The following is a 14710-nucleotide window of genomic DNA, read 5'->3' on the forward strand; positions in this document are numbered from 1 at the left end:
GAGAGTTCTTTTTAGTAGTTTTGGTTTTAGTAGCTTACAGAATAAAGACATAACATTTACTTCAAAACTAAACTTCTTTCTCACAAGAAAATGCATCTTTGCTATGAAAAAAGCCCAACAAAACATAAACAAACAAAAAGACCCCACAAACCAAAACAAAACGACCCTAAGCAGAACACATTAAGTTAGGAAAAAATTTGCATGACCAAGTTCTTGTAAAGATTCAATTTATAAACAATTAAATACTAAATAAAAAATGCTTGAAGAAATCTAATTTTCAGCAAACAGAAATGATGTAATTGCATCCTTTTTGGAGTAAAACACTTGTAAGTGGAGAAGTGAAAAAATCAGCTTTGATGCATACTGATTTATGTATGGTATATACAGAGGCGAAACATGCTGTTCCACTTTGACCTCTCAGGATTTAAATAATGATTTTCCTCAGCAGTGAACAGCAAATGAAGTAATAGCAGCTGGTAAATCACAGCAACTGGAAGCCAAGGGAATCCTTCCCCTTTCCCACCACCCATCAGGCCCGAGTACTTACAAAGACGAATTCCCTTGCAGCGGTGTCACGGAAGTGAAGGTCAGACACCTCTGTTTCAGAAGCTGCCAGCCACTGGAGGGCTGCTCTGAGCTGTGGGTCCACTAGATTTGGTTCCAGATCAATATTCATTATTGATAAAGTCTTTCGCACTTGCTCCAAACCTAACATTAAACATAAAATAAGCAAATGTATAGCTTCAAATTGTTTCAAAAAAATCTCTGTAGTTCACTGTTTATAGACTGTATTATCTTAAAAAACCCTCAATTTAGTGTACACAGATAATATGAAAGGAAAAAAATAGATTGGTCTCAAGTGTTTCAGAACTTTTCCATTAGGAAGTACTGTTTATCCCATTTACAACTGTGTGCAAACATAGCTCCATCAGCTCCTTCCATTTCAAGCTGCTATTTTTTACTATGCCTCCATCTAACTCATTTTAAGAAGTATGTATTTCTGAATTCTTTCCTGCACTGATCAGATAGCCTCTTGAACTTTTCCAAAATACACCGCTGGTTTACTGAGGCATATCCAGTTTTTCAACATTTCTTTTACAGCATAAGCTCCAAAATTTGTACAGCATTGGAAGAGTAGTTGTGTTAATAACACCTAGGAACTAGAGTATTGTCAACTTCTGTTCCCAAGCTGAGTTTCTGTATCCAGCTACCACAGAGATCCTTTATCACAATCCCAGAAACAACTAGGCACGCATGTAGTGCTCTCCAAGCTGGAGTCACTGCTTCCAGACTACTGAACTTGACTCTAGAAACATGGAATACATCAACAACAAAAACATTTATTCATGTTGAGTTTAGCTCAATCTCAATACTCTTCCAACTACTCTTCCAACTAAGGTTATGAGAATTGAGATACATAAGGTATTCATTCCCAAGCGGCAAAGTCAAGCAAGTTGAAACAGATTCCCCCAGAAGTAAAAGCAAGAGAAAATTAACTAGCAAAACTGTCAAACAGTCCTTTCAGTGGATAACAGATTATTTGTCGAGGAGCCCCAAAATTTAACTTCTTTATAAGAGAAAGAAGAATTTTTTAAAAGATTATGACAGTGGGTGGAAAGCATTGTGGTAACATTGCTGGGAAATTTTGGTACATTTTTCAGTATTATAAAATAGATGTACCTTTGATAATAAGGCTTTGATTCAAATTCTTTGGTGACCAAGGCACAGTCAGCTTAGAAAAATGTCAGACATTTCCAGCTATGACATGAACAGAACTTCCAAATGTACAACACCAGGTACAAAGTGTTCTACCTAGCACACTGTTTAAAGAGTCCTACAATTACACAACAGAAAGAGCCTTTTCAAAACAATAGTGAGAAGGTGAGGAACTTACACTGGAAAAATTTCACTAGAAAATCCTTAATACAGTATAAAGCAGGCTGTTGCACTACAGACAGTAGGTGACACCTAAACCATGTAAAGAAAAAAATCCCATCACTATCCTAATTGAGAAATTTGAATATTTGAGATGCCAGAACTTTTAAAGTTGAGACCAAAAGAAAGCAAATTAAAACCTACAGAGTAGAAAATATTTTAATAACAATTATTCTAAGGACAAAATACTCATTAATATAGCTTATATAGCTTTATTTTCTTACATCCTTAGAGTCTTATCTCATTTAATACAATTAAGAGATGTTGGTTACTTAGATACATTTTCCAGGAGCTTAAAAGGAGAGAAAAAAACTCCAAACCAACCAATACATCTTTCTGCTTACACTAATACTACTTGAAGATGTGCAACAAGGCAGAGTATCCTCTATAAGGAATAGCAGAGGTTCCTGGAAACACTTTTTTTATCTTCAGAACACACCCAACACAAAGAAGACCTCTGTTACAACATCAGCTCATCTTAAAACCATCTTCACACACTGTGTATTGGCTGTTCTCATTTCAGTTAACAAACTCTGGCGCATCAATCACACTGGAACCAGACCACAGAGATCTTCTAACAAACCACAAAGTTGTAACAAGATTCTGGATAGACCTTATGTTATACTTCACTAAGAAGAAAGGGAAAGTAGCAAATGCATCAAATCCAAGATTTTTATTATTTTTTATGACTCTCTTCCAAGATTAAAGTGCCCAGTTTGAGTAACGTCTTCAGCATTTTGAAGGCAGCCATGCAGATGCATTACCATGGCTCCTTAACAAATATTTTTCTTAAAAGTTAAGCTCTGCATATAAATTCACACTTTCAACAAGCTGATCAAAGTTCCCTACCTTATGTTATTAAATTTATGTAAGCATCAGTAAGTAACTAGCACTTCCCAAAGGCTGCAAATTTCAGTGTACTAAGAGGACTATGTACGGCATTAATTGAAAATTCTGACGCTTGACTGTCATTGATTATGATGAATAGAGATAATAGAGTTGTCACCTTATTTTGCAGACTACAAAGGCAAAGAATTAACAAAAAATTAATGTACAGTGCACAGGACAAGAACAGCAGCATATGCAGGAACTGACGTTACCTTCTACAGCATCCTTAGAATCTTCATCTTTATCTTCTGTTCCATCACTGTATTTTAATTAAGAAAACAAAAATATGAATACAATCCAATATATGCAGTAAATGTAGTAAATTCTAAGACTGTAATGAAGGTTAAATAACAACAAAATCATAAAAGAATTAAGGAGTGATCATGAAAAGCAGCTTTGCTTCTCACACCATTTCATGTTGTAAACCGACATCATCAACATCACAAGATTTTCTCTTAGGAAAAGAAGAGAGAAATGAGAAAGGTGTTAAAGGTGCTACTTATTGATTTTAATAGTTTTGCTTCATATGTGAAAAGGTTCAGCCACCTTATGTCACAGATATGAATAGCTATAGGTAAGCCTAAGTGGTCTATAAAAACCAATTACTATGCAATTCTGAAAGTTTACACAAGCTAAAGGGAAAAAAAACCCAGAAATCCTGTAGGAAGCAAGCTCTAGTCTGCATGAAAAAAAAAGTAAATCTAAAGACTTATAAAACTGCAGGCAAGAACATGCAAAAAAGGGACCCTTTTGCAAGCAAAATATATTAATCAGTTTTAGCACAGAAAAATTTAATCATTCAGGGTGGATTAATTAATGAAAAAATCATACAGTGATTAAGTGAGAAGAGTGTGAATAATGTATCAGCATAAAAAATGTACTGTATTTTTATTTTAAAAAATGATGATTTCATGCATTAATTATGAGGAATCCATCTGGTTTATATTTCTCAACTCAACCAACCTGTCTGATGTTGGAAAGGATAAATTCTCCTCATACATATCCCCTTCTAAACCAAGACTGCTCCAGCTACTGCTGTTACCATTACTGCCAGGAGAAGAAGAGAAGACAGCTGAACTAGAAAAGAACAATAGCTCAAACTAGAACCTTCATTTTCCTTACAACTCTTTTGTCAAGACATTTAACACAAGAGCACTGAAACTTTCTAGGTTTACTGGAACAAACATGACTCTCAGTGCCATCCAGAGCAGCAATGTGCACAATAATGCAAAACTAGCAGGTTTCAGTACACTGGTGAAAGTATTAATTTGTATTCATTAATTTTTCAGATCAGTGCTAGCAGCAATTCTGTCCTCAGGTCTAAGCACATCACTTGTTATTTCTAAAAGCTAACAATTTCAAAAGGATTACTCATAAGAAAATAGATTACATCTGTATTATTTGCTTAAGAAGTAGCTAACAGTTAATAAAATTCTGCATTGTGAAGACAACTTCACATATAAAATCCTTCCATCTCACTCCAAAAACCCAGTAATGATCTCCATCAACCTGATGAGAAGGAATTCCTAGAGTAAAGAATTGTTTTTTTTTCATTTTTAATATTGTTCTGTAAGTTGATCTTTTTAAAAAAGTAGGCTTTTAAATCTATGAAAACAATACTGAAGAGATTACTTCACTTACAGTTCACAACAATTCTGCACTTATTCTATGACTACATTCAACCCACTGCAAGGAACTGAAAAAACTGAGCATGTTCTTACACTCGTTAATTTCAGTCATTATAAATAGCACAGTTTGTTAAGCCTGTCAATATGTACAACACTGAGCAACTCATATGATTAAATCTCATTCCCCCACTTCATACCACCCCCAGAGGATGTCTGGAAGCCTTCCAAGAACAGGACTTCCAAATATCCAGCATTCCTCAAGAAAGCAGACTGCCTACTAGAGATGGCATGAGAAGCTGTGGAGTAACTGCAGAGAAGAACTGCTGCAGGAGGATGCTTTCTCCACCTAAGTTTTATGTGACTGTTGAAGGTCATTTCCACTCATGGCAAACAGCAGAATCGGGGAAGAAAACATTTCAAGAGACAGACATTGATCTCTTTCAAGTGTTTGCCAGTAACATTATCACCTATCAGTGTCTCTTGCTCTCCAGCATGCCTGCTTGGATCCCAATTTCCAAACAATGAACAGCAGGTTAGCAAGTCTACAAAATAAACACACTCAAATAACATGAAAAAAGTTTAAGAAGTTGCAAGTGCCTTATTCAGTACATTATTGTTTATTTAGACTACATGTCCAAAGAAAATTCAAAGAGTTCTCTTGTTATGCTAACAAGAAGAAAGAAACTTAAAGAGCAGAAGCTTCTGAAGAAACCAATTTGCAGAGAATGCAAACCTGGTCTAAAAAACATTTCTCGAGCTACTGTGTGAGACTATCACACTTTATATGAAATATTAAATTTGGCTTTAAATCATTAAATTACAGGTATAAAAAAAAAGTTAATATAGCCTATTGGTATCAATACTTTACACTCACAGCGTCTCCTTCACTGGAAGTTACAAAAGCAAAGCAAAAATAGAAGTAAAAGCTCTGCTGGTCGGCAGACTAAAGGATAAAGAATTTGCCATCTAAGAGAGTAACCTCTGCACACTACTGTTCTGCTTAGGTAAGAGACAATGCACTTTAAAGAGGTCAATCCTGGTCTGAAATAATCATATATATTGAACCATATGATTGCAGTGAGGTATGAGAAAGAGATGAGACCTTTTCCTAATTAACAGCCAAATTAGCAGTCTATTAAATAAACTCCTGTAACCACAAAACAAGCAATAAACAGACAAAGGCATTATAATGCCTCTGTAATTGTTCATGCAGCTCTTCAACAAGAGCCAGCAGAAGAATAACAAAACAAGCAAGAGGCTTCTGCTCTGAGTTATAACCCAACCTGGATGCTGGATGGAAAGCCTATGTCTATGCCTGTGCTTATACCTACAAATCAACTAGAGAGAAAGCTTAAGAACTTTTTAATTCTAAATTTAAGTCACCAGATTTAGGCATGAAAAGCTGAAGACACAAGCACTTCCCTGCATAACTAACTAGCAAGTTCCCTAAATACTTTTCATCTTAATGGAGCTGCCCACAGGATGCAGTGAATTAATTTCTTGTGTTGCTTAGCTTGTGCTTGGCTTTTGCTTTACCTGTTAAACTGTCTTTATCTTAACCCATGAGTGTTCTCACCTACACTCTTCCAACTCTCACCCCCATCCCACCTCGGCAGGAGTGACTGACTGCTGGGTGGGGCTTAGTTGTCAGCTGGGGTTAAACCACAACAGGGTATTATTACTGAATCTGTGCTTGTTACAGGTCTCCCCCTAGCTATCTTTTTTTACAAAAGGCAACAACCCCAGATTCTTGCTTCCACCTGATAAAGCTCAGCAACACAGACGAACACACGTGCTGTTACCCAGCCACAATTAGTTCTGTAAAAACAGCTGATCAATTTGCACATGCCTGTTTCCTCCATCAACACTTTACTACCCAAATTATGCCTACCCTTCTATAACTAACATGTTAACTCCGGTCATTTCTCTTCTAATGAGCCACAGATTTTCTTTCAAATTATAAAAATTACCTTCTTTTCATTTACATCTGTTTTGGGAATGATAAATCACAAATACAACAAAGGCACTACTGGTCCAGAATTTTTTTGTATTTTTTCACTTTATCAACTTATCTATATTTTATTGTGTAACTGCCAACATAGTGAATATTCTCCCTTATACTCAGATTTTCATCATCATTTTCACTTGCATCATCATTTTCATAAGAGATGATGTTTTATTAAAATAACTCTGAGTTGATGCATTCTTTTACAAAATTATTAAGGTGCATGAGTGATAAATTGTAGTAGTGGTTTGATTAAATTATTTAGTTAAGCAAAACATGAAAAATACTGCAAACATTTAACTGAGTAGTTTCACATTGGTACCAAATAACCTAGCTGGATATTACCTAAGCAAGCATGTGTCACATACTTTCTTTAATTGCAGCAATGATGGAAGTACTAACTAAAGAAAAAAATCTCTCTCCCATTTCTGCTATTCTTCAACAGAAATGCTGAACTTTTTCATATCAATCACAAAAAACTAAGTTTATTCATTCCTCATACATTCCTTCCATAGAAGCTGGGGCCACAACTCTCAGTATAATTCTCTCTGGAAAGAGGCAGAGACATTGCAAATTTTAGAACTGCCATTCTAATCTTTGTTAGCTATCAATCAGCCAGGAACAGTACAGTGAGAAGCTCTGTAGAAAACGTTACTAACTTGAACAGGTAAGTTCCAGTATTACACACCTGCAATTCTATGGTTGGCAGTATATAAATACTCCACCAATGTCAGTTAGAGCAGCTTATAAATTCCAGGTTCAAAAAAGACAAAAATAGCTGTAAAAGCTCAACATGCAAATTAAGCTATTACTTTTTTTCAAAAATAAATGAATTTATAGAAAACATTTTCTCAAGGATTAGGTTTTAATATTTTAGAGCACAACTTATAAACTGTATTCTCAAGCTTTATTTTACACAACATAGTTGTTTTTAAAATGCTTCCATCTTTTGCTAATACTTAAATTTTATATGTACAGTTTTACTTGATGTGATTCCCTGGCATCAATGACAATGCACTCTCCATATATTTTACAGAGTATGAACATTCATGGCCAACAACATTTTGTAAGAAAACAAAATCATGATATTAGAGCCATTTTGAATAAAAAAGTCATTGTGTGTTGAAAACAAAAATAATCTCTTCTCCCCCAAACCCCAGGAGAAATATCACTTGATGACAAGTTATTTGATGTCAAGGAAACTGTTTAACTATACTAACATCTTTATAATTACCTGTCACTTAGGTGAAGAAAACTGCTGCTCTCATCAGGATGTTCATCTTCAAAACTTAGATTGGACCAACTCCCAGTGCTATCATCACCAATACTAAGACTCATCTGCTGGCTAACAACAGATTCAACAGAGTGAAATCCTTCTCTTCCAACAGAGCTAAACAAAAATTTAAGACAAAAACATCACTGCATTTCATGCTGATCTGTGTTTAGTTCATTCACAGCAATTTAACCCCATTCCAAAGACATTAAATTCCATTGGAAAAGAAAAGGTGGGAAATCCCTTAATTTGTGCCCTATTCTGAACACAAGAAATAGTGCAACCAAATTAATCTGAAACATCAACAGGCTTACATCAGAGATTGCTATGTGGAATTCTTTCATTAGAAATCAAAGAGAGTGGTATAAAGAATTCTCTCATTTGGAATATTATTTGCTATGAAGCACAGAAGGCACTGTAGCCTTGCAGCCTGTATATCAAGGTACACCTGTCAAGCAGAAGACTTACCATTTCTGAACTTGTTCACCCTAGAACAGTTTGGCTATTTTCCCTGGCCTGCCTTCAGTACTAGCACTTAAGTAGTCTGCTACTGAGGGCAAAGTGCTTAAGTATAAACTGGGGACTAAAATATTAGGATTCTATTTTTTAGAAAGTTTTCTGCAAAAAAAGATTTGTTTTTCTCCTTCAAGAAAGTGTAGCAATGCATGACTTGTACAGAATTTTTCCCCTCAGGAAGTAAGTTTAATTTTTTTATCCAAAAACCAATTAAGCAACCATAACCCATAGAAGTTAATCTTTAGAAGACACTTTAAAAATTCATTTAAAGAAGTCTGAATTCCTTATTTAAAAAGCCAACCAAACAAAAAAACCGTACAAAATGAGAACATGCAGTTATGAACTAACTTTCATGTGCACACTGTGATTATCTATAGATATGTATATATGAAGCAGTAGGAAGTTCAAGAAAAATGATCGGCCTACTCCCACATAGCAAGCAGCCACAGTAACATTCACTATTTAAAAAGGCAACCTTAACCACATCATTCCTAACTTTGCTCCAGTGAACACGAATTTGCACAAATATGTTCTTGAACTGGAACCCATCAGGGTAATAAAAAAGGTCATTTTTCTCATTTTTATTTACAGTTATATCAGCACCAGTTGTCTACATCACACCAGTCAGCTTCTTGAGGATCATATGCATTACATACCACACACTAGATGACAATAGAAGAAACATTTATAAATTCTGTCACAGCAAAATTTTAATAACGCTTCCTTGCCCCAAATTTAATAATAAACAGTATCTCTTTGAACCCTGCATTTTGTTGTTGGCATATTCTAATTAGAATTTTTAAATAAAAGTGTCATCTTTGATACCATAGGTACAGAAAAACATCACCACATGACTTTTCTTTAGTCACACATCAAGTAAAGACTCAACCCTGTTGTGCAAAGACCAACAATATGCTCAAGAGCACTTTTATGCTCTTAGTATTTATGTGTTTCATATCAAACCTTGAAAATTTAGTTCGGTCCCACTGTAAATATTACTTCAAAATGAAAAAAAAAGGGTACGGATTCCTCTTGAACCTGAAAAGATTTCACTGTGATCACAGCACAATCAGTTTGAGGAAACAGTTGTTTGCAACAGATTTACTGTGGAAAATATTTTCTATTTATAAGCCTAATAAAGGAAACAGTATGTTACTCTTTGCTAAATACACAAGAATTTCAAAGTCAATTCCTTTGTTATTGTGTTACTATTTTATAAGCTAAAGCATAGTTTACTAAGTTGCTTTTTCTTAAAGTAACAGGTTATTTTTCTTTTGCTTTTTTTCCTAGTAGTAAAGACACTATCCCAACACAGCCATAATAAAAAATGAAGTCTTCATACTACAAAGCAATGGCTCATTTGACCAGCATCAGATGTTGAAGAGGAAGTATGAACGGGAAACAACTTGGATTCTGTCATGGCTCATAGATAACAAAACCTGTAAGGATTAGTATGTACAACTATAGGTACTATTTTGAAGTTGAAACAAAAAGTTCCACTTATTAGTAACCTACTAGAACATATGTGCTGACATACATAGTATCCTTGATTTCAAGCTCACATAGATGGAAAAAAGCTTTTTCTCCCTAGTTCTGAGTAATTTAAATATAACCAGAAGAACAAAAAGAAAGCATTCAGAACATAAAGTGTATCTTTCTAAGAAAATATATCTAACATTCCTTCTGAGCACATATTTGTATTAACAATCCTTTTTCTGGTAAAAAATGCAACAATAAGAGAAAATTAATATTACCTTATGGTAACTGCCTGACCAATATTAGTCATAGCGGATGTCATTATTTCAGTAGTAAGGCTTTCAGCAAAACTGACTCCATCTTGTCCAATACCACTGTCAGCTGTCAGACTTGTGTAACTCAGCTCTCTTTCTGCTTTCTCTACGGCTGCAGTAGCCCCCTTGTCAGCAAACACTGTCCTCTGCTCTACATCAACGTGAATTTTGGGAATATCGAGCTGAAACACTCTTGAATTTTGACAGGCACCACCCAATCCAGAATGAAGAAAATGCCTCACTGGAATGCAGGATCCTTGTGCAGGTAGATGATGGGATATACTTTCTGTACAGTACCGATGTTCCTTCATACTGCAGCATCTACAGACAGTTCCAGGAAAAGGAGACAGTTTCTCAGTGTGCGAGAGCTTATCCCCATTTTTTCTGCTTTCAGCCACATGGAGAACAGCTGACTCTAAACTCATTTCTAGAGTATCATCTGCTACTTTCCTGGCATATTGTTCTATAGCTTGAATTATACCTTCACTGTAGCCATTTTCATTTATATTACCTGTACTATGATAGAGTTTATGATCTGGGGAGAAAGGAAGAAAAGTTCTAGAAAACCTTGTTTTAATGAGATCCCCTGTGACTTCATCAAACTCAGTCTTTTTATACAGACAGGAATCTGTGAGAGACTTCGGCAAACATGTTCCCGACATTTTCAGTTTCTTCCTGACATCACAAGTGATACTGTGAGCAAGGGATTCAGAAAAATGTAACAACTCTGTACATTCCATTCTCTGTGTGCAGACACTCCTCTCAAACATTTGACCTTCACAGCGATGAATGCTGCTTTTCACTTGCTGTACTGCATCTTTATTCCCTGCTTTGGTCAGCTCCAGCTTACCATTTACCTGTGCATTTTGCCCAGGAAATGTCTTTCTGCTGTATCTGAGTTTGGTTTTTCTAGCAGCTTGCTGCAAGCCCGATTTGATAGACCTGTAAGCAAGTCTGCTGGCATACTGATCCACCAGCAGCTCGGTGTTACCTCCTTCTCTTTTCAGAATGCGGATAACATGATCTGCGTACTCGTCAGTCACACTTTCACAGCTTGGGTACTTGGATGTCAAACCTGTCGTGCCTGAACCCTGTGGTAAAGGAAGCCCACATGAATCTCTCTCCCCCAGCCACTGGTCCTGTACTGGGCCACACCATTCTTTTGAATTACCATCTTTATCGCCTTTACTCACATAAAAGCAATCCACCTGGCAGTTAACCCGCTTCAACCTCAACAGCTTGCAATGCCTTGATTTCACTACTTTCTTGGCCTCATTGATGACTTTTCCTGCCATATCACCTGCATAATTCCACAAGGAATTACATGTCTCTTCTGGGATACTTACAAATGCAGTATATCTACATCTTTTCTTTTGCATCCCTAACTGAGCCTGCCTGCCAGCTTCTCTTTCGTTAGTTTTATCACCTAAATGGGAAGCAGCCATTTCAGTCGCTACTGAAATTATGTGGCTAGCTAGGCTATCTGCATACTGAATTGTTTTGGCTGAATGCTCCCCTTTCTCAACAGGCACTTCAGAATGATCTTCATCTTCACTACTTTCCACTTCTTCAGAAAGCGACCACATGAGTTTCAGCATAAATTCCTCATTTTCCAAAGAGTCATGTTCAGTTTCAGATGAATCAGCAGCGGATGGATTGTAGGGTGTAGAAGGTGGTGTTGCAGGTGCAAATTCCTTTGCTAATTCTCCCTTGAGTTTCTTGGACAGTTTTCTTAGATTCCTTTCAGAACTACCTTGGCATGGTACTAGAGGAGTTGGTGGGGGTGTGTTGGGCATTAAACAGGTATTCCCATGTTTCAGGCTTGATTTTTCTTCCATCTGCAAGGCACCTTCACTGCCAAACATCTCTGAAGGCAAGCTATTTGCATGCAGAAAACAATCAGTCTGCCTGTAATTCAAAGCTCCTGCTGATAGTTTCTGGGTATCACTTTTTTTGGAAGGCTTGTTTAAGCATGTTATTGAACAGCTTCCTGTGTCAGTACAGTCCTCTAGAACATGCCTAGCAAAAGTCACAGTGGAACAAGGCGGTGGTGATTTTGAAGAAAAATTGTTTCCTTTTTGTTCTTGCCAACAATCTTTAGATTCTAAAATACACTGAACAGAATGAGTTGGAGTAAGAAATTTACATGGATTATTCAAAGGCAACTGTTGTTGTTCCACAATTATAGAAACATTACTTTGTTTCTCAGCCTCTTGCTTCTTTATCACACATTGTTCTTTTCGATTGGTATCTCTGTAAGCCTGTGAGCTCACATTACATGTTAAATTCTCACTGGTGTTGCATAACACAGTTTTACTTTCTTCCACAGATTGTTTTATGACATATTTGGCCAAATGATCTGCAAACATGCTCTTGGGAGTGTCTTCACCAGTACCTTGCACATTAGGTTTTTTATCTATTACTCTTCTTGTTAAAAAATCTGAATACTCTTCTACTGCTTTTGTTACCCTAGATGAGGTTATGGTTTCATAAGCTTCATTTACTATCATATCTACCATAGTTCCAGAGAAAGTATTAATGCCTTTTGACCCACTTGTTAATTCTGAATTATTGTTCATTCCAGATCTGTTGTTTGTTAGTTTGGTATCGTTCTGGTTACAGAAGAGGGATGGAGTACTTTCTGTACTTTGACCATGATCTGAAGTTAGATAAATATTTCTGAAAGAAGCAACTTCCTCCTCTCTCGTTCTGCTTGCGAAAAATGGATGAGTGGAGTCTTTGAATATTTTTGTACTGTCCTCAGCATTTGGAACAGTGGATATTTTCACTTTGTAAGCATCAGAGGAAACCTGCTGCTGACAAAGGGCTCTTCCAGCTAAGGGCACAGGTATTGAACTCACAACACCAGAGGTACAAAATAGAGCCTGCTGTACTGTATATTCCTTCTTGGAGTCTTGGATTGGCTTTTGTGCTACCCTATCATTAAAATTAGGAGAAACTGTGGAAGTCTGTGTTGACTCTAACATACTTTCCGCACTTACATATTTGATATTGTCCATGGAAACACTAATGGCTGCTTGTGTTGTGAAGGTCACATCAACCTGAGATAGTTCAATAAATGCCTCCTGAATGACAGATTCAGACAAATCTCGGGCATAGGATCTTACCACTTTGTTTTCATAATCAAATGATGAGGACTGTGCAGTAGGTGTTGATGGATATGAAAACTGGCATACTTCCATGATTCCTTCAAACACAAGTTCTTCAGCGAGATCTGCTGCAAACCGTGCAACAGTGTTGTTAAATATTTGTTTCTTTACCTGACGCAATTCTTTCAAAGCACCGGTTATAGCTTCGCTCACCAAAAAATTTGCTATGCCATTAATGGCACGCTCCTTCAGTGAGATTGCTCTACGTCTTCCAATCTCATAAAAAGCCATTTGAAAGACTGAAGAAGTTAACCTAGCAGCCAAATGGCAAAGTGCATTTGTGCATGAAGAAACACCTTTTTGGAGGTCCTTAAATGCACTGCCAAAACTTTTTTCAACCAATTCAGTTGCAAACTTTTGAATGCTGTCTCTTATCATTAGTGACTTATGTTTAGATTTTGTTTGCTTCTCTGGTTCCTTACTAGTTTTCATTTTGAGATCTGTAGCTTGCCGCCTCTTCTCTTTTAAAGTCACCCTTTTGTGTTTTGAATTCTCTGCACACATTTGTTCTGACGAGGACTCAGAAAAAAGAACAGAACCCAGTATTTCACATGAAACACTGTCAGCATATGCTGAGTAGCTGTTATAGGCTGCGCCACGGTGACTTTGACCTGTCCCCTCTCTGCCAAAATTAATTCGACACAGGCATTCAGAGGAACCGCAGCTCCCCAGGGGGCTGAAGGCTGATGTTCTAATGGGGCTGAAGAAGCCTCCATTCTCCTCCCCTGATGTTCTAACGGGGCGAGGGGAATCCGGGACCTCGAAGATGCTGCTGTATGGTGACTCCGGCTTACGAGGAGTTGGCTTCTTTACATTGGCTGGCAGAGTGGGACGATCAAACTTGAATTTCTGAGGGTTCATTGCAATGCTTGCAGAAGACAATTTTTCATGTGCAGTCCTCCTTTTCTGGGCAGGATTCCCTAGGATGGGATCCCTAATAATTTTACAGGAGTTTTCCAAGGTTTGTTCCAGCTCATCAAACCGATCAAAACTATCAAAAAATTCGCTCACTTCTGAGTCTGAATCCTCTATACCATCTTTTACTACTGGAATTTTTGGCAGCTGAAGTTTTGCCTTCAAGCTTTTTTGATACCCTTCTTCATCTAAGAAGATGATGGGGCTTGGGCTGGAGCAATCTGATTCAGAGGATTCAGCTGGAGAGGAAGAAAACAATGTTTTACGTAAAAAATTAACACCTTGATCAGAAGGATTATATGGCTTATAGAAACTCCTTTGTATCCAGGGATCAGAAATTGAGGTTGTAACTGAATTCTTTACTGAGGACCGCTCCTTAAGTCCCAAAATATCTATCAAAGTAGAACATCTGGCAGATGATTTTCGACGTGCAGAACCCACAACAATCTTTGAGTCAACAGCTTCTAAACATTGAGCAGGGACAGTCTGTGAAGCAGCATCTCGATGGTTTTGAGAAGAAAAGCTGCATGTACCTGAACAAAAAATAAAAAAGGTAAAAAGAGATTGCTTCAAAACCACGAATTTCCACA

General features: G+C 36.9%; 1 protein-coding gene across 5 annotated transcripts in view; it reads right to left on the minus strand.

Annotated features, from left to right (window-relative positions):
- The window catches only part of AKAP11 (A-kinase anchoring protein 11), a 44174-nt gene that overhangs the window by 8393 nt on the left and 21071 nt on the right, over positions 1-14710 (minus strand). The window contains exons 7-11 of one of the 5 annotated variants that reach the window (XM_071448496.1): positions 10000-14653; positions 7691-7801; positions 3787-3870; positions 3036-3082; positions 548-708 (exon numbers count right to left, since the gene is read on the minus strand). In XM_071448496.1, coding sequence (XP_071304597.1) covers positions 548-708; positions 3036-3082; positions 3787-3870; positions 7691-7801; positions 10000-14653 — 5057 coding nt within the window. Of the gene's footprint in view, positions 1-547; positions 709-3035; positions 3083-3786; positions 3901-7690; positions 7847-9999; positions 14654-14710 lie in introns of all 5 variants that reach the window. The other 4 variants (XM_071448495.1, XM_071448493.1, XM_071448494.1 and 1 more) reach the window with 4 other exon arrangements.

Source organism: Agelaius tricolor, unplaced genomic scaffold, assembly GCF_023055355.1.
Source record: "Agelaius tricolor isolate 1412-34295 unplaced genomic scaffold, bAgeTri1.0.p SCAF_26, whole genome shotgun sequence".
NCBI lineage: Eukaryota > Metazoa > Chordata > Aves > Passeriformes > Icteridae > Agelaius > Agelaius tricolor.